We start from the raw sequence: 23,700 nt of genomic DNA, 5'->3' as shown, positions 1-23,700 counted from the left end.
TGTGTATGTAGAAATTTTTGAAATGGTGTATCTTTGGCTGTGTGTATTTTCACCAAAAAAAAAGGTTGAGAATTTAGAAGGTTAATATGTTGTGGGGTTGTTAACCAATGTCATAAAACAACGTGTGTACTACTGTTTCATGAGAAACTATTTGTTCTGTAAGCCTTCACCTGAAGTACAATAAAATATATAAAAAAAAAAAAATGCTCTGATACATGCCATACAAAACCTTGCCTAATAGAGCAATTACCTTCTAGCTTATAAAATACACTGAAATGAATTCTTTACTAATCGCTTTCCAAAAGCATGAGCTTACCTGCACTCATCTTAACCATCCACGGTCTTTCCATGACACTTCTAATTTTAATTTACAGTTATTCCATAGATATTGATTCAATTTGTACACCGAATATAATTCCAGGAGGCTGTTATTACAAGCAGGAGGATCATGCTATCTTGGTATTGCAGAGGTGGTTTAGAATCATGCAAGAAAAGAAAATTAAATAAACAAGAAAAACAGGTTTTGCGTTTTTCAGGCCATAATTGTTTTCCTCTGTGATCACACAGCCAGGAAGAATTCAATGGGCTGTCCATTGTCAGCAATCAGCAATCAGCAATCACTTAAATACGTTTTGTAGCAACTGTATTACCATACCGTATGTCCTTTTGAGAAAACGTACGTACCCGCCTAAGATTTTATATAAATTTGCTAAATACTTAATGCACATTAAATGGAATGCTTTATCTTTCCAATAAAAACCAAGCCAATTCAAAAGGCAGACTGTTTCATAATTGTTACCATTTGCCGTAAGGGGAAGCAGCAACATGATTCAAGGTTTGCTTGACAACCACTACCAGTTGTGATAAAGGAAAGATGAAGAGAACAGGTTAGACTCTACAAAGAAACTTTTGCCCTTTGTCTGTTGTGTTTCTGCCCGTTTTCCTTGCCTCTTCTTCCCAGGCGGCCGCAATGACCTGGCATCAGTGCGTGTGTGTTTCTGAGTTGTTCCACCAGGAGGAGAGATGTGTTGTTGCAAACCCCTCATTTCTCTGCCAGCCTATCCTTCAGGCCCGTGGGGTCAGGTTTCTATCTGTGGTCTCAGAGATTGCTTTCTTTTTTATTTAGCTGTTAAAAAATGGCTCCCTGCTCCAGGAGTGGACTCCATACAACTGATTTTGTTAGCACCATTTTCTAACAGATTGGGTTGATTGATTTCATAAAAGAATATTCATCTGCATAATAATACAATCAAGCTTGTGTTTGGAAATGGACCTAAATATCTTATATTTCTTACAGTACTGTAGACAACAGACTTCCTAGAGCAGCTCAGATGTAAAAGGAAGACAGGAAAAGAATGCAATGCATAAAATTTGTTAACATTGTCTCAGTAAGCCTAGCTCTTTAAACAAATGTTTTCCTTTTATAAAGTTTTTTCTTGTTGTTGTACTTTTATCCCCAGAGAATCATTTAGAGAATCTGTTTATTTTTAAAGAGATGGTTACGATAATAATGAGAGCAATAATAATAACAGCAAAGCTATCATGACAATTTGGATGGATGATTCCAGTCATATTTTCTCTTCTCTAGTAATTTAACTCAGTGTTGTCCCTGAGTCATTGGATTGTTGAAATAATATATGAGATATTTAATACGGCATTAAAAATCCATTTAATCCCAAATGAATTATATGTGTGTATATATATATATATATATACATATACACACACACGTATGTATATAAAATCATGTACCATTTTAAAATTTCTATTTTCATCATCTTCAAAAACATGTAACTTTGGTTAATGCATTTAAGATTATTTCTATATATAAATATATATGGTCTTCATATAATATATGTATGTGTACATATGTATAAAGTTTCGAACTATCTACTCAAGGAAATCTTTTTAAAGCCCTCTTTTAAGTGGATGTGTGTGTAAGAACACCAGAACCATCATTTGTGGACTGTTGCCACGTAAACTCTCAGGTGATTTTATGAGTTGTCCGTATGTTAGCAGTGCGGTGGGATTTATCTCTCCTGTTCTCCTGTCTTCCTTTTGTTCAGAGAATTTGGATGGAGAGACCCGGAACTGCCTGAAGTGATTCAGATGTTGCAACATCAGTTTCCTTCCGTCCAGTCTAATGCTGCAGCCTATTTACAACACCTCTGTTTTGGAGACAATAAAATTAAAGCTGAGGTAAGCACTCCTTGAATTCTCAAATGATTGAAGTCAGATTCACAATCACTGTCTCCGTGATCTGGTGCTGCTGTAACAGAACTATCACAAGTGGGTGGCTTTAACAAACAGAAATTGGTTTTCTCACAGTTTAGGAGACTGGAAGTCCCCATTCAGGGTGCTGGCCCTAGGAAGGCTGTCTCTCTCTGTCGGCTCTGGGGGAAAGTCCATGTCTCATCAGCTTCTATTCCTTGGCTCCTTGGTGAGCTTCATGTGTCCTGGCATCTGTCTTCCCCATCTCTGCTCTCTTGATTACTTGGTTAATCTCTTCCGTATCTCCGAAGAGATTGACCTAATACCTACCCTACGCTAATAATGTCTCATAAACTTAACAATGAAAATCCATCCCCAGATGAGATTCTAACCACTACAGGGGTTAGGATTTACAACACATATTTTGGGGAGGGACACAATTCAATCCATAAAAGTCACCTAGGGTTTTTAGAGTAACGTCAAAAGGGAAAAGAAGTAGGAAAACTCAAGTTGTGTTTTCAAAATGCAGATCCATATTTAAGACTGAAACATACACTTTTCATCTAATTAACTGTTATGCCTATGCAGATAGTCTTCCTTTTTTTAAATATTTGAATACGGAGGATTAGAAGACCAAAAACACGTGCTGGTATCGAGAAAGGTTGGTGGTGGTGGTGTTTGCCACTGAGTGGATTCCAGCACATAGCAACCCTGTAGGACAGAGTAGAACTGCCCCGTAGGGTTTCCAAGGAGCGTCTGGTGGAATCGAACTGCCGACGTCTTGGTTAGCAGCCTTGCTGCCTGGTCAGATACTGCACTTTTGGTGTGATTTACCTTGCTCTTGCCTATTCCGTCTCTGGAATTGTCTCTGCTCCACAGTCCTAAAGGAGTACACAGCATCTCTTACTGTCTCCCGCCAGTCCACCAAAATTACTACAGTCAGGACAGGGTATGTCCTCTCCTTCCTGGAAAGGTCTTTGATAGGAAGGAGACTTTAGACCATAAACCATATTATAAGCAAGCACTCAGAGTTATTTGCAAAGGTACCATTAGACATAATGCAGGTATATGTATTTCATCAAAGACTCTCTTATCTGTGACCTTAATGTAAAAAATAATTGTTAACATGCTCAGTGTTTTTGGTTAACCACTTTTCACCCCACAGACCATGTCAGTCACCTCACACCTCACCACCCTCCCCTACCCAAGTCATCTAAACACACAAACCTGGCGGTGTCACTTCCCTGCTTAAAACCCTTCAGAGCTCCCACTGTCTTTAGGATAAAGACCAGACTGTCCCTGTGGCCGCCTGGCCTCGCTGGACCTGGCCGTCTCCTGCCTCGCCAGCTCTCTTGGCTGTCTGTGCTCTCTCCCACCTCTGGTCCTGGCCCCGTGGCCTGTCACGCAAACTCCAGGCCTCGGGCTCTGTGCAACTTCCAAAAGTGCACTCATTGTGGTATGTGACATTTCTGAAATATTACAGTGGTCCATGCAGCTCACTGGACTTTTCTAGACAAAAGACTAGCATTTGCATATGAGTGGCTGAGTAGTCCAATTTTTTAGAAGAGATCTTCCAAGCTATAAAGAGTCCTCTCCATAGCATGCAGGCAATTTTGAAGATGAGTCTAAATTAGTTTAGGAGTGGAAAGAAAACGTCTGAAAATATAATTGCAATCTATTATAGATTTTGCTTGCTTGCTTGCACCGAGATGTATATAGCCTAGTGGCTTTTTATCTTTCTTTTCTCTTCTCTCTCTCTCTTTTCCACTGGGACCGCAAAGGACTTGGTTCCTGTTTGTCCTTATCAGAAAAGTCATATTTCTTTGTGGAATTAATATAGAGCAGTGGTTCTCAACCGGGTCCAATTTTGTGTCCCAGGAGAATTTGGTAATATCTGGAGACATTTTTGGTTGCCACAATGGGGGGTAGGGTTGTTACTGCCATCTAGTGGGTAGAGGCGAGGGATACCCCAGTACATACTATAATGCAGAGGATTGCCCCCAAAACAAAGAATTATGAAGCCCAAAGTGTCAATAATGCTGTCGCTGAGAAATCTTCATATCTCAAATAATATAGTCCATCTAAGATAAATTTGAAATGTCAAAAAGTACTGTTAAAATGATCTAAAAACAAGTGAAAGTTGTGTGGCTTCTGTCCCAAATAAAAGTTCTCTTAGTCATTCTCTGGTTTTAATAGAAAGCAAAATGGCCCTTCAAAATGAAGAACTGATTTATGATTACAGGATCATGTTTTTAAAGACTGAGAGTTTCTGTAAAGGTCACAGAAGCATTTCATTCCACTGTTGGGATAAAGTGATTCAGGGGTGTGGTGGTCACCACAGAGTTGGGATGGACCCCACCTAAAATTTGCTTTGGATGCTGAGACTGATCACGCCACACACACCAACAGGGCATACAAAGGTTTACGGCTTACATCATGAGGCTTTCAGGGGAGAGCAGGTGGCTCCCAAGCGTGTTTGAAGAGATCAAGGAAAGGAGGCTGGCTTGGGGTTTTTATGGTGGTTACGGGGTAGCCCCAGGGAAAGGGTTCCAGCATGGGGGCAGGGGCTTGTTTGAAACTCTTGCCTCATGGGCAGCACCTGGGCTTTCTTGTCTGTTTGCACAGAGGTGAGACTTAAAATCTGTGAGCAGTCCAAAAATAAGAACAATGGAGTCAGTCCCTTTATTACTAGGGGTCGTCCAGTGACAGCACAGCCTTCATGGCCTGGGGAAGTTTTCAGTCAGTGGCCTTGTGGCCTCTCAGTAATGGCGACACCCTGACCACAGGTGATAGACTTGTTTGCTGCTAAATCGGAAACACCTCCGCTCCCCAGATCCCATCCACACCCACCTCCCCCATTGCCCCCACCCTGGGAGACAGTGAGTAGAGTGGCCAACAGCTCATGGGTCAACGTCAGACAGATGTAGCTCCCAACACCACGTCCCCACCACCAGCAATGTGACCTTGAGTAAGCTAATTGTCCTCTCAAGGCTCGTATCTTTAAAATGGAGATAATAATACCTCTGTTCTACATTCCTTTTAGGAATTAAATACGTTAATGTATGAAAACATCAAGGAGCCCTGGTGGCTCAGTGGTTAAGCACTTAGCTGCTAACCAAAAGCTTGGCAGTTCAAACCTACCCAGCAGCTCCACAGGAGAAAGACCTGGCAATCTGCTCCCATAAAGATTACAGCCAAGAAGACCCTTATGGGGCGGTTCTGCTCTATCACATGGAGTCACTGAGAGTCAGAATCAACTCCACAGCATCTAGCAGCCACAGCATGAAAACCGCTTGGCACTGGAATATTCATTCAGTCACTTACTTTTGGGCAGGAACACAGTTAAGACTCTTAGGTTATGATTTGGTTTCATGTATATGTGTGTGTGTGTTTTTTACTTTGCTGTGGGTGTCCTTGAGGTCAGGAGCCCTGGTGATGCAGTGGTTATGGCTGCTAATTGAAAGGTTGGCAATTTGAACCCACCAGCCGCTCCGCAGGAGGAAGACCTGGCAATCTGCTTCTGTAAAGATTTACAACCTTGAAAACCCTGTGGGGAAGTTCTGCTCTGTCCTACAGGGTTACTAGGAGTCAGAATCCGCTCGATGGCAACTGATTGGGTTTTTGGTTTGGTCCTCGAAGTTGACTGTGTCACCGCTCACTGTAAAGATTCTTCCAGCTTCGAGCACATAGTTCCTATGATGGATGTCAGTCTCCTCCTCCGACTCTCAAAGGGTCCAGACATTGCCAGAACCTCATGAGAATGAGGTCACCTGTATCTAGGAGGCTGGATGAGAGGGAGGGCAAGAGCGATGTAGGACTGAGGACACGCCCTGATACCGCCAAGGAAGTGAGATCAGAGTTTCTAAAAGTTGGCCAGAGAATCAGGGAAGGTGCAGAAGGCCTAAATAAAATACAAAGTGAGGCATCTGGACTTCCCTTTCTCTCTCTCTCCCCTACTCACATGGGGAGGCACATATGTGTGAGCACACACATCCACACACGGATATAGAATGTCTAACAGGGATTTTGCACAGGCCTATTTTGTCTGTCATCCTAACTCAGGGCCCAAACTATTAGTAATTGGTTCTACCTTTGTGACGGATGGCTACCTGTCACGTTTTCACATACAGGTATTGATTTTTGTAATCACCTGTTGTCCAAATACTAATCTTGCCAGCACTAGCCTTTCCAGATTTACTCCGTCTTCTGGTCTTTCTGTTGCATTGTATTGAATTGATTTAGCCCTTCGGTCTGCATTTCGTTACTGGTATTGACTTTGCTCACACAATGGATAAGCCATTGAGCAGAAGGCAGAATGAAATCTCCTATATGCAGAGGGCTATAAATCATGCCTTTCTTGTTCCTTATTACGCTGCTTTGGACATGCAGTTTTCATAAAATGAAGCCAAGGAGTTCAGTTTTGTTCAAAATGATGCCAGACTGGATGGGTACAATACTGAGAATTCACTTCCGTAAGTCAGCAAGGAAAGCCCCATCCTTAACGTTCCTATAGGTCACTCGAACTTGTATTTGAGAATGCCTCCTAGCTCCCCTCCCAGCAGTGAGGTGGAAGTGAGAGGAGAGGACTTGGCGTGGCCTAGCTTGGCAACCACCTGTGACTGAGGTCGAGTTTGCATGCCTTTGAGGTGCCCTGACCTGAAGCAGCAGGGTAGAACATTGAGTTTTAAATGCTTTGAAGTTCACCACCACCACTACCAGTTGCTTGTTGAGTCGATTCTGACTCACGGCGACCTCATATGTTTCAGAGTAGAACTGCGCTCCGTAGGGCATTCATGGCTGTGACCTTTTGGAAGCAGACTGCCAGGGCTTTCTTTCTTTTCTTTTCTTTTTTTTTTTTTTTTTGATTTTCAGATTTATTTTGCACGGGCACTACTAAGTCCATGAGAACCACTTGAAGGTGCCTGATATAGCACAATGACTCCAACAGTTCTGATAAGTGTACCCACTTTTAGCTTTGATCCTTGCTTGGTCTAGCACATCAGAATCCATTCACACGAGTATTCTCCAGGTTGTTTCCACATTTTAAATTGGCAAAATCTTGTCCTTTTTGTGGAAGCAAGCCTAGAATGCGGTAAACATCTGCCCATTCTAGGTTTGCTTACGTAAGTGGCTACGTGGGGCATATTTGGATCTGGAATCGGCTTCTGATTACAGGGCAGGAAACAGTAAGAGGGATCTGGGTAGAGCTAGGGAGAATGTGTTTTCCCGTGGGGCTGGTTCCCAAACGGGTATTGGCCAGCTCTTCTTGGTATCTCTGAGAGGGTACAATAAGGCAAGTTCTGTAAGTATTGAGAAAACTGAAAAATTAGATTCAACTATTGCTATTGCAGTGGACTGCAGCTGTTGGGATAAAAATGTGAGGCTGACAGGAACAAGAAACAAACAGAAAGATGCAAGTGTCTTCTCTCTCTACCAGCCCTGCCATTTCCCTCAGTGTTAACTACTAGCAAAGCCAAACTGGGACCCAGATGGAAAAGCGGAAAGGTGATTTCTGAGCGGTAACCCCAGCGTTTCAAAGCTCCCAAAGAGTACAGAAAGCACCAGCCCTTTCTTCCAAGATGTTTCTGGGTGGCATTGCACCACCAACATTTCGGTTAACAGCTGAGCGTTCACTCATTTGCGCTACCCAGGGAACTCCTACTTTGAAGACTAGGAAGTATGCAGTGGCCAGATTTTGGAATAGGAGAGCGTCACATAGGGAAGAGCACAGAGCCAGTTTTAGATAAGATCAGAAGAAGAACAGCTGAGGAAAAATTAAAGCGAGTGGAGGAGAGGGAGGGGTAAGGAGAAGGTCTGAGCTGTTGCTACAGACATGGCAAGTTTTGGAGCTCATTTTCATGGGCTAATGAATATCTGATCTGTAGATGGGTCATCCCAGTGGGGTTGGATGTCAGTAATAGTTAAACTATGTCATCATTTATGCTATCTCCTAAATTATTGGCAGTCTCACAGTGAATTGAGCCTCTACCTAGAGGCATTATTAGAGATGAAAATCTGCTCATGTGTACTTACTCTAGGAGGTGCCTAAATATTGATAACTCTTTAGTAATTTTCACAAATCCTTTCTTCATTCTTTCTTCGAATGCTTCGGTTAAGACTACTAAGTTTTTGTTTGTTTTTTGTTTTTTCAAAGCAAAGGTCTCACATACTTACTAGTGAAATCAGTCTCTTAATGCAGAAGCATGAAAATGAAGGAAGACACCAGAATTTTCCCAATAAATGTTCAGTTGTACAGATCGTGGCGAAATCTTCAGCTTGTTACGATAGAATACGGAGCCCTGGTGGCGCAGTGGTTTAAGAGCTTGGCTGCTAACCAAGAGGTTGGCAGTTCGAATCGACCAGCCACTCCTTGGAAACGCCATGGGGCAGTTCTGCTCTGTCCTATAGGGTCACTATGAGTCAGAATCGACTCAACAGCAATGGGTTTTTGTTGTTTTTTTAATGGTAGAATACTAGTGATCCTGATGGAGGGGTAAATATGTGTGCCATCACATGTGCCACTCCTTATGGACCCAGCTGGTTCCTCTCCAATGTCTCTTCTTGGAGTTGTACCTGATTTTATTACCCGTTTTCATATTCGAATCCACTGGGGAGTGAGGCTATTCTGCTTTTGTTTCTTGACCAGGAATCTCTTGATCCTGAAAGTTTTATGAGAAGACATGGTGAGGATACACGGCAGTTGCACCCACCACGATGGCAGAGCGGGGAGAAAGCAGGATACTATGATTCTTCATCCTAACTACTAAGATTCTTACAATACTAAGATTAAACAGCCCCTTGATTTGCGAATAATGCTAACTGCCTTTCACAGGTTTAAACAATTTGATTTTTTATACATTGTCCCCCATTTCTTCCTATGCACCCACCAGAGTAGGCCTGCAGGTGTGCACCCACATAGTTACATCTAGACAATTATATCCAAACAGGAGTGTGTATATGCATGTGTGACCTATATGGTGACATTCAAGATAATACGGCTCCTAGAGATTAAAAAAGCATTTGCACTTTTTCAAGTGACAGATTCTTTTTTAAATTTTTAAAATAAAAAGTAGTTCATTTTATTATAATTGAATAAATTAATTCAATTTAGTAAACGTTTCTATTTCATTTACTTAAAATTTTAAATTTTTAAATAATTTTAAAAGGTACTTTTTTTTCAAATATAGGCTGATTTACTTAACCAACATACTTTTTTTTTTAAATTGAACTTTGTTGTATGTTACCACATGAAAAGAACTGACTTATATTCTGTTCGCCATGAATAAAATGGTGGTGGCCGCCACTGACAAAGCTTTTATTCAGGATTTTGACCTGATCACCTCTTGTTAAGTGAAAAATTAGCTCCAGCTGTGTAATACACACCAGCAGTGTTTGAAGATCTTCTGTGGTAAATCTAAGATAAGAACTACTATTGTAGGAAACCAGTAGCGATTGTACTAACAAACCTCTTTCCAGTTACCTTATCATCCTAAACCAAACCAGTTTGCTGTCAAGTTGATTCTGATTCATGGTGACCCCACATGTGTCAGAGTAGAACTGTGCTCACAGGGCTTTCATTGGATGATTTTCAGAAGTAGATTCCAGGCCTTTCTTCCCAGGCACCTCTGCGTGGATTCAAATGCCAGCCTTTCCATTATCAGCCTAGCTTGTTGACCATCCTATCTCCTATAAGATGTTTTTGTTTTCAAGGATATGGAGTTTTCAGTTCCAGTGTTTATTGACAGCCGGCTTTGTGACGATAGAGGAATCTAAATAACACATGGTCCCTACCATCAAGGAGTCCACCACCTGCTGGACAGACACTGTGTGAGGGAAGCAATACAATGCATGTGCTAATAAGCACAATGGAAAGGTAAATCCACAGCCTGTGAGAGTGCAGACAAAATACCTAAGACCTGGCCTTGCTGAGTCGGGGAAAGCTCCCTGCTTCCTCCGCAATGACTACACTGAATCTGAAATTCTAAGTTGCGGTAAGAGTATAACCTCAGGCACACCGACTTAGAATTGATGGAATCAGGCTCAGATTTAGGGACATTAAACCAGACCAACCAATCTGTTGCCGCTGAGTCGATTCCAACTCATAGCGACCCTATAGGACAGAGTAGAACTGCACTACAGGGTTTCCAAGGAGCGGCTGCTGGATTCCAACTGCCGATATTTTCGTTAGCAACTGAGCTCATAACCACTCACCACCAGGACTCCATTAGTCCTTTAGAATTTTCTGTGTGTGTGTGTGCACATGCCCATGAGGTTTCAGTATATTCGTATCATATCATTTATACTAATATTTTTCCAAAATGGTATTGTCTCTCTTTAGTGATATTAACTAGAAAATAGAAATTGACATCTGTGGATAAAAATATGCATACCTTTCCCCTCATCCATATTTTTTTTTAATTTTATTCAGACCAATTTAGAGTATTTCATATGTTAAAAAAAAAAATCGAAACTTGCTCCTGTCTACTACATTTAAAATGCTTCATAATTTCTGCTTGATTCTTGGTTCTTTCTGCCTCATATAGTTCAAGAGAAAGTGCTATCCATCTCTTCAGTTGATTGCTTTCGAAGCATTTCTTCTGTTTCCTTCATCATAAATTGTTCCCTGTTGTTTTGAAAGAGAGACTGTGTTTAGTTGCTTACTAAAAAAAACAAACAAACCCATTGCCGTCAAGTTGATTCCAACTCATAGCGACACTATAGGCTAGAATGTAACTAACTACCCCATAGAGTTTCCAAGGAGCAGCTGGTGGATTCAAACTGCAGACCATTTGGTTAGCAGCTGAGCTCTTAACCAGTGCTATGGAGCTGTGTCTCAGGCTCTGGAGCCAGGATGCCTGCTCTTGAACCTGCATGCTCTTTTACTTTCTAGCTCTGTGACCTTGGGTAGGTTGCTTTACTTCTCTGAGCCTCAGTCTCCCAGTCTGTAAAATGGCTTACCCAACATGGGGAATCAGTATTACTGCAGAAAGAAAGCATGTACATTGTCAGTACAAAGTAGTGGTTAAGGAATGTGAGTTACTGCTAGTATATACTGCAAAGATAAATGAAGAAGGTATCTTTCTAATGGTTAAATGTGAAATCAGTCTCATAGTTTTATACACAATATTTTTATGTATTATATGTTATTTTTATTGTTCATCATATTCATTCCAAGATCTACTATTGTCATCTGTGGAGTTCCTGCGTGGTACAAACAGTTAACGCACTCACTTGTCTCTGAAAGGTTGGAGGTTCGAGTCCACTCAGAGGCTCCTTGTAAGACAGGCCTGGTACTCCACTTCCAAAAAATCAAACATGGAAAGCCCTGTGGAGCACAGTTCTACTCTGACACACATGGGGTCGGCATGAGTCGGATTTGACTTGATGGCAATGGGTTTGGTTTGGCATTATCATCAAAAGGAGGTCAGAAGCACACATTGTGTGTGGCTCTGTGCTGGGCCATTGTTTAAGCAAGTCAGTTGAGCCACTGCCCATTAGGAGATTAAATCAACGAACCATTCTCACCTGCCAGAATAAAAAAAATATAAACAGATCCAAGTATGTGAAAGTGGAACTGTTTCCCATGCCATGGGAGGGTAAGTGAGAAGCACGGTCTTTTGGAATATGGACAGAGAGTCAAAGACACAATCATACAGAGACACCAAATAGGCGGTGTTAGGTGGTGTGTTTTACTCAAAGGTGGATGGGGCTGATGAGGCTGCAAGAACACCGGGGACCTGGTGGCACTGTTACTCCCTGCCATGTACATCCATGTCTACCTCTCTGCCCTTCTGACCCATGTCCTGCTATTATGGATTGAATCGAGTCCCCCCAAAAAGATATGTTCAGTCCTAACCCTCAGTACCTGTGAACATGACCTATTTTGTAAGGAAACATCCCGTCCTTCCCCCTCCCATCCCCGACAGCAAAGGAGGAAGTACAGGGAAGGAGGAAGAGGGTAAGAGGAACCCTCCAGGTGGCTGCATGGGGAGGTGGGATGAGGCTGAGGAGCTGAGGTTGTAAAATGCACAGGCTTAATTCTGTGCACTGACGTGAGACCGTTTTAATAACCAGAAGTGAATGAAAGTCAAGGAATCAGACGGAGGCCGTGATGAAAGCAGCTGGCCTGCAGCGAGGCTCCTGATTAAAACCACCAGGTACATAAGGTTCTCTTTGCAAGACCGATGAGTGAGAGTGCCGTCTGTGAAACTGGGTCATGACTCGGGTACAATGGAGCAGCAAGTGGGTTTTTTTTTTAATTTCTTGGTCTGCTAAAAGGCACTCTGGGTTATTTTAATTTTTATTTCTTCTTTGGGCCAGGTTCTCCTTCTATTTTTAAAGAGTTACCTTTTAATCTGTCTCCACCCACGCCCCAAATGGATGGTTTGTATTTTGTATTAGTTTCCCGTGTGGATAAGCCACCACAAGCTGGGTGGCCTATACGAACAGAAATGGATTGTCTCTCAGTTCTGGAGGCCAGAAATCCACATCAGGATGTCGGCCGTGTTGATTCCTTCGGAGGGCTCTAAGGAAGAAAGCAGTCCATGCCTCTCTTCTTGCTTCTGGTGGCTCCTGACAATCGTTGTTATTTCTTGGCTTGTAGCTGCGTCTGCCTCCTTCATCACGTGACCACGCTTCCCCCATCTCCCTGCCTCTGGGTCTCCTCTCCTCTTTTACAAGGACGCTACTCGTATCATTACAAACGTTTTTTGACTTACAAGAAAATCCATAGGTGATCATTATATGAAGACTACTCTGATTCGGTCACCCCAGTGCACTTTTTAACAAAATCCCTAATGGAAGTGAAAGGAAAACATCAATTTTGCTATAAGCTCTTCAAGATTCAAATTGCCCTTCCACACTTAAAATCCTTCACCAGTATCACCTCATATTAACCTAACTGCTAACCTCTTCAAGGGCCCTATTTCAAAACAGGATCACATTCAGAAGCACCAGGGGTAGGGTTTCCACATATATTTTGGGAGGATGCAATTCAATCCATAACAAATTCTTCCTAATGATTAACAAAAGAAACACATGATCTATCTAAAATCATCAGCGCGGTCACGTCTGCGACCCAGGTAGAGGACCCGAGTCTAAGCCACTGATTTATCACCATACTCTGTTCTCTTGGCACATTTCTCAATGGGATCTCCAGCTTCCTATTTTAGAAAAGAAGACTTACACCTGAAGAGCTAATCCCTCTTTCAGGGAAGTAGTCCAATTTTATATCCATCCTAAACTTCTGCAGCTAGCATTTACAGTCATTTCCTTTTCTTCAGTCTTTAGTCGAGGTGGCAGGAAAGTCTAGCCTCTATCCTCGTAACACTTTGCTTCTTGCTGCCGCTGACTCACCGTCTTTAGGCTGCGTCACCAAGTAAAACATCTCGAAATCGGTGAACTGAGGAAGAGTCTTGTTTATCCTGTCATCCTTTTGATCTTTCCTTTCCAAACATTCTCTCAGTTTCCCTGACACAGAGTTCAAGAGAACACTTTGTCAGAATACTGTGAGAAGCAACACAAGAATCCTACATTTCTTATTATTTCCATATATAGATTACAATGCACATTTCTCCTTTCTATGGTGGCGCTGCCTAAGATTTCATTGCAGTTCTCTGCTTCTCATATTTCTGCAACTTGTTTCATTAATCCACCCTAAGTAAATGATCTTGCACTTACCCCTTTTGAGCCTCTGACCAATTTCCAACTTCATTGAGGTTATTCTTCTGTTTAATTCTAAATCCGAAGTGTCAAATCTCCTCCACCTGCAAATGCACAGTGCCTCTGTTCTCTGCACCCATGTGTGCGCCATTTTGGAAATGTTCTACATTGTTGGAGTCAGATATCGTGAAGTGCAAGAGCCTCCCTGACTTGAAGAAGAGCCTCGATTGACTTATTTTTACCTACGCAAATTTATGGGTGAGCCACATTTCAGTTGTTCCATACCAGATTCTGATTGGAAGCAATGGGTCTTTATACCCTAACTATGCTGTATATGTTTTGTCACATTGCTCCTCTATCATTACAAATGTTTTTTTGAATGTTCCAAGGAAAGCTATAGATGATCATTACGTGAAGGCTACTCTGATTTGGTAGCCCCAGTGCAATTTTTAACAACATCCTTAATGGAAGTGAAGGGAAAATATCAATTTTGCTAAGAGCTCTTCAAAATTCAAATTACCCTCCTGCATACCAAAACCAAACCCACTGCCATCAAGTGGATTCCAACTCATAGAGACCCTGTAGCACAGTGTAGAACTGCCCCATAGGGTTTCCAAGGCTGTAATCTTTATGAAAGAATCTTTCTCCCATGGAGCGGCTGGTGGATTTGAAGCGCTGACCTTTCACTTAGCAGCCAAGTGCTTTAACCACTGAGCCACTGGGGCTCCTCTCTCACTTACCATCCTTCTTAATTAATTTGCCTCTTGAATAAAAAGTAAAATACTGAGTAGACATTAGCTCTTTTATTATTTATATTTGTTTGTATAGAATGATTTCTGTATTTCCTTTGGATCTGTATAGGCTGGCTCCAATTTTGAAAGGTTATTTGAAAGAATCTTACAATTCAGAATGTATTTGCTCTAAAAACAATGATATGTATAAAGACGCCAGACTCCACAGGACAGCTCACAAAAGCCCTTCTAACCCAAAATATGCCTGAACTGTTGCAGTGTGTGAATGATACTGTAATACCCAATCTCTGTGCATTCCTGGGGAAAAGCAAACAGTGGTTCCGATAGGAATGCTGGGAACTTATCTCCGCCATTCCACTGCCATAGAATGGAGTGCTGCTCATACCCTTCCTTGTGGGCTCTGGAGTGGAAGTGGGGACTATCCTTGCTACCAACCGTGAGTGATGGAATCTGTTGTCTGGGGGCAAGGGCTGAAGGAAAATAGAGACAAATGCAGGGCAGTAAGGAGACAAGGATAGTGCTGTTACTGGGGAAGTGATTCAGCTTTGGGACTCCATTGTATGGGCTGAGTGAAGAGTGGTGGGATGAAGATCAGACACTGGATTGATTCCAGGAGACTTGGAAATAGACGTGAGGAGTGGAAGCTCCTGTCCACATTACTCTTAACTCACAAGGAATCTTCTCAGACCTCTCTGACTCCTTGGCACCTCCTTAATTAATTCTACTAAATTAACTACTGTTTTTTCCACTGCCCCCACCTGTAACTTTTAAGCCAGTTTTCCTCTTCTTGGGCCCACTGTGGAAGAAGACTTAATCTCCCAGATGCCCCCTATTCTCTTATGTGTAATGCAAACACTCAATTTTGATATTTTGTAAAGATTTTAACTGCCTTTACAGTCAATGGTGAAGGATACCAGGAATAAAATGTTACCCTCATAAATATCACCCTTCTGTTTTTTTCACTTCTGTCTTGAAGACATAAATGATACCACATATACATGATGAAATGGTAGCTTGTACATTTGAGCAGAAAGGGTCCCTCAGATTGTCTTGAAGAGTTCATCTTTCAGGATGGATCAGGTTGGGGACTCCTGGTGAGAAGCGGGTTAGAGCTGAGGAGGAAGGGTGAAGAAGTAAGGACCCTGTATTTGGAAGCTACAACAACCCTACTGTACTAGTTTCCTACGGCAACCATAACAAAATACCACCAATTGGCTGACTTATAAGAACACAAAATTATTGTCTCAGTTCTGGAGCTTAGGAGTCCAAATTCAGTCACCAGGGTGAAGTTATCTCCCAAGGCTCTAGGAGAAGACCCTTTCTGGTCTATCTTGGCTTCTGGTAGCCCCAGGCATTCTTTGGCTTGCAGCCACAGCATAACTGTATTATCATATGGCTGTCTTTCCTCTGTCTCTCTGGGTCTCTTCTCTTTTATAAGGACCCAAGTAGCATTGGAGTTAGAATCAACTCGACGGCAACAGGTTCATTAGTTAGGATTGGAGTAGAACTGCCCTACTCCAGTATGACCTCCTGTTAACTAATAATATCTTCAAAGACCCTATTGTCAGACAAGGTCATGTTCATAGGTACTGGGGGTTATGACATTAAAATATCTTTTGGGGGGACACAATTCATTCTATAACACCTACCCCTATCCTAACGATACTAAAATCATAAAAGAAAGAACCCTCTATCAATAGAGACTCTGAACTTTTGGTGCTTAATAATTTATATCAAAAATTTTTTAGTAAATGATATATTTGGATTTATGTTTCACTGGCTATTTCCTCTACATTCTCATAAAGACATATCAGAATCATCCCCTGCGCCCAAACATTCACACATCAGTTACTGCCAGAGGTCACAATCAAAGTATCTCCCATGTGTTCACAAACATGCCCTGTAAAGCTGTGGCCTGGAAGGTGCCACTTCCTTCCTCTCTTGCTGCTGATGCCAACACAGGGTCTTGATGCCCACAATAGGAAACGGCGGTACCCACCAGCAAGCCCCTGTTGGATGGCGCCAGCATTCCAACTGTTCCCTCCTGACTTGGACGCCAAGCAGATCTGACACTCTCAAACTGTATCTCAACAAACTCTGCAACCCTTGCCAGGCACCACTGCCCCTTCTAAAGGATACCACCTTCTCCTTGCATGAACCATAGTCCTGCCACACATATGATAAGACTTTTCAAAACCCACAACAGTCTGTGAATCTGCAAACCACGCCAAAGTGGTGGGAGTGCCTTTGTGCCACTTCTTATCTAGTGTTTCGGTTTTCATATGGGTTAAAAAAAAAAAAGTTATTATCTCGTTTTACTTATGTTATTGTTGCTAGGTGCCATCGAGTCAATTCCGGCTCGCAGTGATCCCGTGTACAACAGAACAAAACACTGCCTGGTCCTGTGCCATCCTCACAATCACTGTTATGCTTGAGCCCATTGTTGTAGCCACTGTGTCAGTCCATCTCATTGAGGGTCTTCCTCTTTTTCATTGACCTTCTACTTTACCAAGCGTGATGTCCTTTTGCAGGGACTGGCCCCTCCTGATAACATGTCCAAAGTAGGTCAAACAAAGTCTCGCCATCCTCGTTTCTAAGGAACATTCAGGCTGTGCTTCCTCTAAGACAGATTTGACCATTCTTCTGGAAGTCCATGGTATATTCAGTATTCTTAATCAACACCACAATTCAAAGGCAGCAATTCTCCTTTGTCTTCCTTATTCATTGTCCACCTTTGGCATGCATATGAGGCTACTGAAAATACCATGACTTGGGTCAGGAGCACCTTAGTCCTCAAAGTGTTGTCTTTGTTTTTGAACAGTTTAAAGAGATCTTTTGCAACAGATTTGCCTGGTGCAATGCGTCCATTGATTTCTTGACTGCTGCTTCCATGGGCGTTGATTGTGGGTCCAAATAAAATGAAATTTTTGACAACTTCAATTATTTTCTCCATTTATCATGATGTTGCTTATTGGTCCAATCGTGAGGATTTTTGCTTTCTTTATATTGAGGTGTAATCCATACTGAAGGCTGTGGTCTTTGATCTTCATCAGTAAGTGCTTCAATTCCTCTTTGCTTTCAGCAAGGTTGTGTCATCTGCATATCACAGGTTGTTAATGAGTCTTCCTCCAATCCTGATGCCACATTCTTCTTCATATAGTCCAGCTTCTCAGATTATTTGCTCATCATACAGATTGAATAAGTATAATGAAAGTATACAATACACTTTTCCTGACTTTAAACCACTCAGTATCGCCTTGTTCTGTTCAAACGACTACCTCTTCCTCTAAGTACAGGTTCTTCCTGAGCACAATTAAGTGTTCTGGAATTCCCATTCTTCTCAATGTTATCCATAATTCGTTATGATCCACACAGTCAAATGTCTTTGCATAGTCAATAAAATACAGGTAAACATCTTTCTGGTAGTCTCTGCTTTCAGCCAGGAACTATCTGACATCAGCAGTGATATCGCTTGTCCCATGTCGCCTTCTGAATCCAGCTTGAATTTCTGGCAGTTCCCTGTCAATGTAATGCTGCAACCAATTTTGAAGGAAAAAGTGCAAGCTGCACTGAAGCTAATATCGACAAACAAGGCTACAGGAATTGACTGCAGCGATCAATTCCCGTAGCCTTGTTTTTTTGGCCATTGCCTTCATTGCAACTTGGACTTCTTCCTTCAGTACCATCTGTCTTGATCATAAACTACTTCCTGAAATGGTTGAATGTCCACCTGTTCTTTTTGGTATAGTGACTCTGTATTCCTTCCATCTTCTTTTGATGCTTCCCGTATCATTCAATATTTTGTCTATAGAATCCTTCAATATAGCAAACTGGAGACTTTATTTGTAGCCTCCATGTTTTATCTGTGTATGGTACACAAGACTCAAAGGGAGACCAATCCAGGGATTAAATACCATGCTCTGTCCCTCTTCTTAACTGTTAAGGCTTTGTACTATGTCCAGCTACCCAAACCCAAAAAACTCATTGCTATTGAGTTGATTCTGACTCATAGCAACCCTATAGGACACAGTAGAACTGCCTCATAGGGTTTCTAAGGCAGTAAATCTTTATGGAAACGGACTGCCACATCTTCATCCTGCAGAGCAGCTTGTGGGTTCCAACTGCTGACCTTTCTGTTAGCAGCAGAGTGCTCAGCCATTGTACCAGCAAGTCTTCTTAGGTCCAGCTTGTCTCCTTAAATCTTTCTTCTCTTAGTCCTTCTTACAAACCACGTTCTGAAATCTACCCCTTAAATCTTATTACCAAAAACAAAACAAACAAACAAGCAAAAAAAAACACACACCCATTGCTGTCGAGTTGATTACGACTCATAGCAACCCTATAGGACAGAGTAGAACTGCCCCATAAGGTTTCTAAGCAGCGGCTGGTGGATTCAAACTGCTGACCTTTTAGTTAGCAGCCACACTCTTAACTACTGTGTCACCAGGGCTCCAAACCTTGTCAGGCATACCCAAATATGTCTAAATACCATCAGCTGGCACCATTTAGGCTGAAATCTGTTGACATGTACTTGAATTTGCAGAGAAATGTGGCCACACAAAGCAGAAGAAAAAATATGTTACATCTCTAGTGGTTGGGACTGGTCCCAAGCTCCCCAGTCTCTCACAGGGACTCATAGCTGCTATTGATAACAACCATGCGATTAGGAGTCCAAAATGGGATTGATATGCAGACTTCACACTCTACTTGTTAAGATGATTTGGGGCAAACAGAGTGTCTTAGTTTCCTAGTGCTGCCATAACAAAAAATACTGAAAGTGGGTGGCTCTAAAGAGTAGGAATTAATTTTCTCTAAGTTCTGAATGCTAAATGTCCAAATCAGGGTCTCAGCCCTGTTGATTTATTCTGTGGCCTGTCTCCTAGTTTCTGGCATCTGCTGGCAATCCTTGGTGTTACTTTGCTGGTAGACAGGTTTGCACATGGTGACTGTCTTTCCCCTATGTGTCTGTGTGTCTGTGTCTCTTCTACTGTTTTTATAAAATATCACTTAGAAATGATTAGGTTTAGGATCCACCCTACTCTTCATTAATATAACAAAATAAAATCCCTATTTCTAAGCAGGGTTATATTTGTAAGTACCAAACCACTGCTGTCAAGTTGATTCTGACTTATAGTGACCTATAGGACAGAGCAGAACTGCCCCATAGAGTTTCCAAGGCTGTAAATCTTTATGGAAGCAGACTGCCACATCTTTCTTCTGTGGAGCAGCTAGTGGGTTTGAACCGCTGACCTTTCAGTTAGCAGCCAAGCGCTTTAACCACTGCTCCACTGGAGCTCCTTATTTATAGGTACAGGGGTTAGGATTTCAACACATATTTTGCAGGGGCACAATTCAGCCCATAACACATAGGAAAACTGAAAGTGTTGGAGACGGTATTGTGGTGGCCAGACCACTCTTGGTATGAAACTACACAAACTTAACATCTGAAAAGTAAGGAACTATTTCAGTGTAACATGTCCATTGCTTTCTTGGTTCAAAGTGATCTGTAACTTTATATTGTGTAGAAATTACAATCCAAAGGAAAGGGTTATTTTCAATGACTTTTACCAAAAAATCAGAGATACCTGGGATGTTTAACAAGGAAATAAAATCTGACATATAAGAGATATGAAAACTATACAATGAATGTAATTAATACCACCAAATTGTACACCTAAAAATGGTTAAGACGGCGAATTGTATGTTATATTTATTTTACCACAATACAAAAATAAGATTGAAGAAAGATATGAAAACTGAAATTGGGATGCCCATATCTAGGCTGCAGACAGATGGGGCAGAGATGTGATAGGTGAACTTGCCTCTTAGTAGAATACTCTCTTCAAAGAAGAATCTATCTTCTCTCAGGCTGATCTCTGTAGTTAGTAGGCATGTCCATGATCAGAGGACTGTAGAGATTTTTGGGCAAAATAACTGGGTTATTTTTCTAACAAATATCAGCAATGATTCAGGTAAAATACCATGACCAGGGATATTGAGACCAAGTGATCAAAAGACTAGTACTCACCCAGTGAATAGTAGTGATGCCAGAATTTATGTGGCTGTATTAGTCAGGTTCTTCCAGACAAATAGAACCAATAGGATATAGATATACAGCAGTACATCAACAGGGAACTGCCAGAAATTCAAGCTGGGTTCAGAAGAGGACATGGAATGAGGGATATCATTGCTGATGTCAGATGGATCTTGGCTGAAAGCAGAAAATACCAGAAAGATGCTTACCTGTGTTTTATTGGCTATGCAAAGGCATTCAACTGTGTGGATCTTAACAAATTATGGATAACACTGCGAAGAATGGGAATTCCAGAACATTAATTGGGCTCATGAAGAACCTGTACATAGATCAAGGGGCAGACGTTCAAGCAGAACAAGTGGATACTGAGTGGTTTAAAGTCGGGAAAAGTGTGTATCAGGGTTTTGTATCCTTTCACCATACTTATTCAATCTGTATGCTGAACAAATAATCTGAGAAACTGGACTATGTGAAGAAGAACGTGGCATCAGGATTGGAGGAAGACTCATTAACAACCTGCAGTATGCAGATGAGCCAACCTCACTTGTTGAAAGTGAAGAGGACTTGAAGCATTTACTGATGAAGATCACACACCACAGCCTTCAGTGTGGATTACACCTCAACGTGAAGAAAATAAAAATCCTCACAACTGGACCAATAAGCAACATCATGTTAAACAGAGAAAATATTGAAGTTGTCAAGGACTTCATTTTACTTGAATCCACAGTCATCACCCATGGAAGGAGCAGTCAGGAAATCAAAGGACGCATTGCATTGGGCAAATCTGCTCCAGGAGACCTCTTCCAAGTGTTAAAAAACAAAGATGTCACCTTGAAAACTAAGATGTGCCTGACCCAAGCCATGCATGTGGAAGCTGGGCAATGAATAAGGAAGACAGAAGAAGAATTGAAGCATTTGAATTATGGTGTTGGCAAAGAATATTGAATATACCATAGACTGCCGAAAGAATGAACAAATCTGTCTTGGAAGAAATACAGCCAGAATGCTGCTTAGAAGGGAGGGTGGCGAGACTTCGTCTGACATAATTTGGACATGTTATCAGGAGGGATCATTCCCTGGAGAAGGACATCATGCTTGTTAAAGTAGAGGGTCAGTGAAAACGAGGAAGATCCTCCACAAGACAGACTGACACAGTGACTGCAACAATCAGCTCGAGCATCACAATTGTGAGGATGGAGTAGGACCAGAAAGTGTTTCGTTCTGTTGTGCATGGGGTTGCTATGAGTAGGAACCAACTCTACAGCACCTAACAACAAAAACAACATACAGAGAGCCTGATTGATTCATTTTAAGCCATGTGATTATAGGGGCTGGCAAGTCCAAAATCTATAACTCTGGCTACAAGTTTGGAAACTTAGGCAGGAGTTCTATGTTACAGTCCTGAGGCAGAATTCCTTCTTCTCCTAGAAACCTCAATTTTTGTTCTAAGGTCTTCAACTGACTAGAAGAGGACCAGCCACATGGTTGAGGGTAATCCCCTTTACTTAAAGTCAACCTGTAGTAAATGTTAGTCACCTCTACAGAATACCTACGCAGCAACATCTAGGTTAGTGTTTGCCCGAACAGCTAGGTGCCATAGCCTAGCCAAGCTGACACATTAACTCACAGGTAGTAGCTTTGCAGCCTAATTCATTTGCCTCTAACCCAAGGCTGTGTTCTTCTGGCCTGGGTAAAACCCTTGATGTGTGAGGCTTACCCCAAAAGGTGGAATTATGTACACTACCTCCAGCCCCGTCATTGCCCCTAAAGCAGTGGCAATATTGAGGGCTGAAGTCAACTTGGGGCAAATCAAGTCAATTTGGTCCTAAACCAAAAATGGGACCAATGTTACTCAGACTCAACTAGTGGATGGCGTGTGATTTGGAAGCCCTGTCTGAGAGGATCTCCTATTTCTTTAGTGGGATAATAAGCTGAAATGTCCAGGGGACAGGTGCAGGACTCTTGCCTGACTGACCGTAATGGTGCTTGTGGATTCTGTGGTTAAGCTAGTGTAAGTCTTTTGACCACAAGAAAATGAGGAGTCACAGATGATGGAACGAGACTGGGCAATAACGGGCAAGAGAACCTAGGACAGATCAGAACGAAGGGAGGCATTTGTATGGTCATTGAAATAAATGGAAGACCAGTTGCTCAAAGGAAACTGAATATAGGTGCTAATAAGATAAATATGAATACCTTGCGGGGGCCGGGGGGAGACACTTAGAATTGATACACTTCCCACTCCACCAGTGTTGTAGAAAATTTGAAATATTTATGCTTGATTTATCTAATTTGAAAACAACTCTCTTGGGGACTCAGGAAGAGATGAGGCATAGAGATCTTAAGAAAAGGATTTCTATTCAATTCATGTAATGGCTGAAGGAGCAGATACAGGGGGAGGAATCACGCCGGGGCAGGGCTGAAGAGGAGTAGCCAGGTGACTCCATGGCCTGTGGAAAACATTCCCAGTAGGAGATTTGGGGCCACGTGCTGAGGCTGACTTTATTGGCAAGAGGCTGGGAAAGCACATTTTCTGAACTCAATCAATGTAATTATACCTGACCACTGTACTAAAGAATTGGAAGATATCTGGAGGGAGTATTGAAAGGTGGCTATTCAAAAGCAAAAGGCCTTTTTTTTTTTCCATATCCAGCTGACCCAAACAAACCTCACGTGCAGACTATGGTGAGCTGACTTCCCGTAACGTGTGAAGAGAAGGACGTGTTGTGAGAATGGCAGCACAAACCAAGCCAACTGCCGTTGAATTAGTTCCAACTCATGACGACCCCATGCACTGCAGAGCAGAACTGCTGTTCGTAGGGATTTCAGGGCCATGACCTTTTGGAAACAGATTGGCAGGCCTATCTTCCAAGGAGCCTCTGAGTTTGAACTGCCAACTTTTCAGCTAGTAGCTGAGCACTTCACCATTTGCAGCACCCTGGAACATCTAGTATATGCCAGTTGTAATTGCTTGCAATAAGTGGGAGCCCCTTGACCAGTCAAAATCCAAACTTTTGAAAACTGAAAATAGGATAGGTTTCA

General features: G+C 42.0%; 1 protein-coding gene across 2 annotated transcripts in view; it reads left to right on the top strand.

Annotated features, from left to right (window-relative positions):
- CTNND2 (catenin delta 2) overlaps positions 1 to 23,700 on the top strand; it is a 993,502-nt gene that overhangs the window by 632,693 nt on the left and 337,109 nt on the right. For both annotated transcript variants that reach the window (XM_004380288.2, XM_004380287.3), the window contains one exon: positions 2,067 to 2,199. In XM_004380288.2, coding sequence (XP_004380345.1) covers positions 2,067 to 2,199 — 133 coding nt within the window. The remainder of the gene's footprint in view (positions 1 to 2,066; positions 2,200 to 23,700) is intronic.

This window comes from Trichechus manatus, unplaced genomic scaffold (assembly GCF_000243295.1).
Source record: "Trichechus manatus latirostris isolate Lorelei unplaced genomic scaffold, TriManLat1.0 scaffold00072, whole genome shotgun sequence".
NCBI lineage: Eukaryota > Metazoa > Chordata > Mammalia > Sirenia > Trichechidae > Trichechus > Trichechus manatus.
The sequence above is the reverse complement of the archived record's forward strand: the minus strand, read 5'-3'. Positions and strand labels throughout refer to the sequence as shown.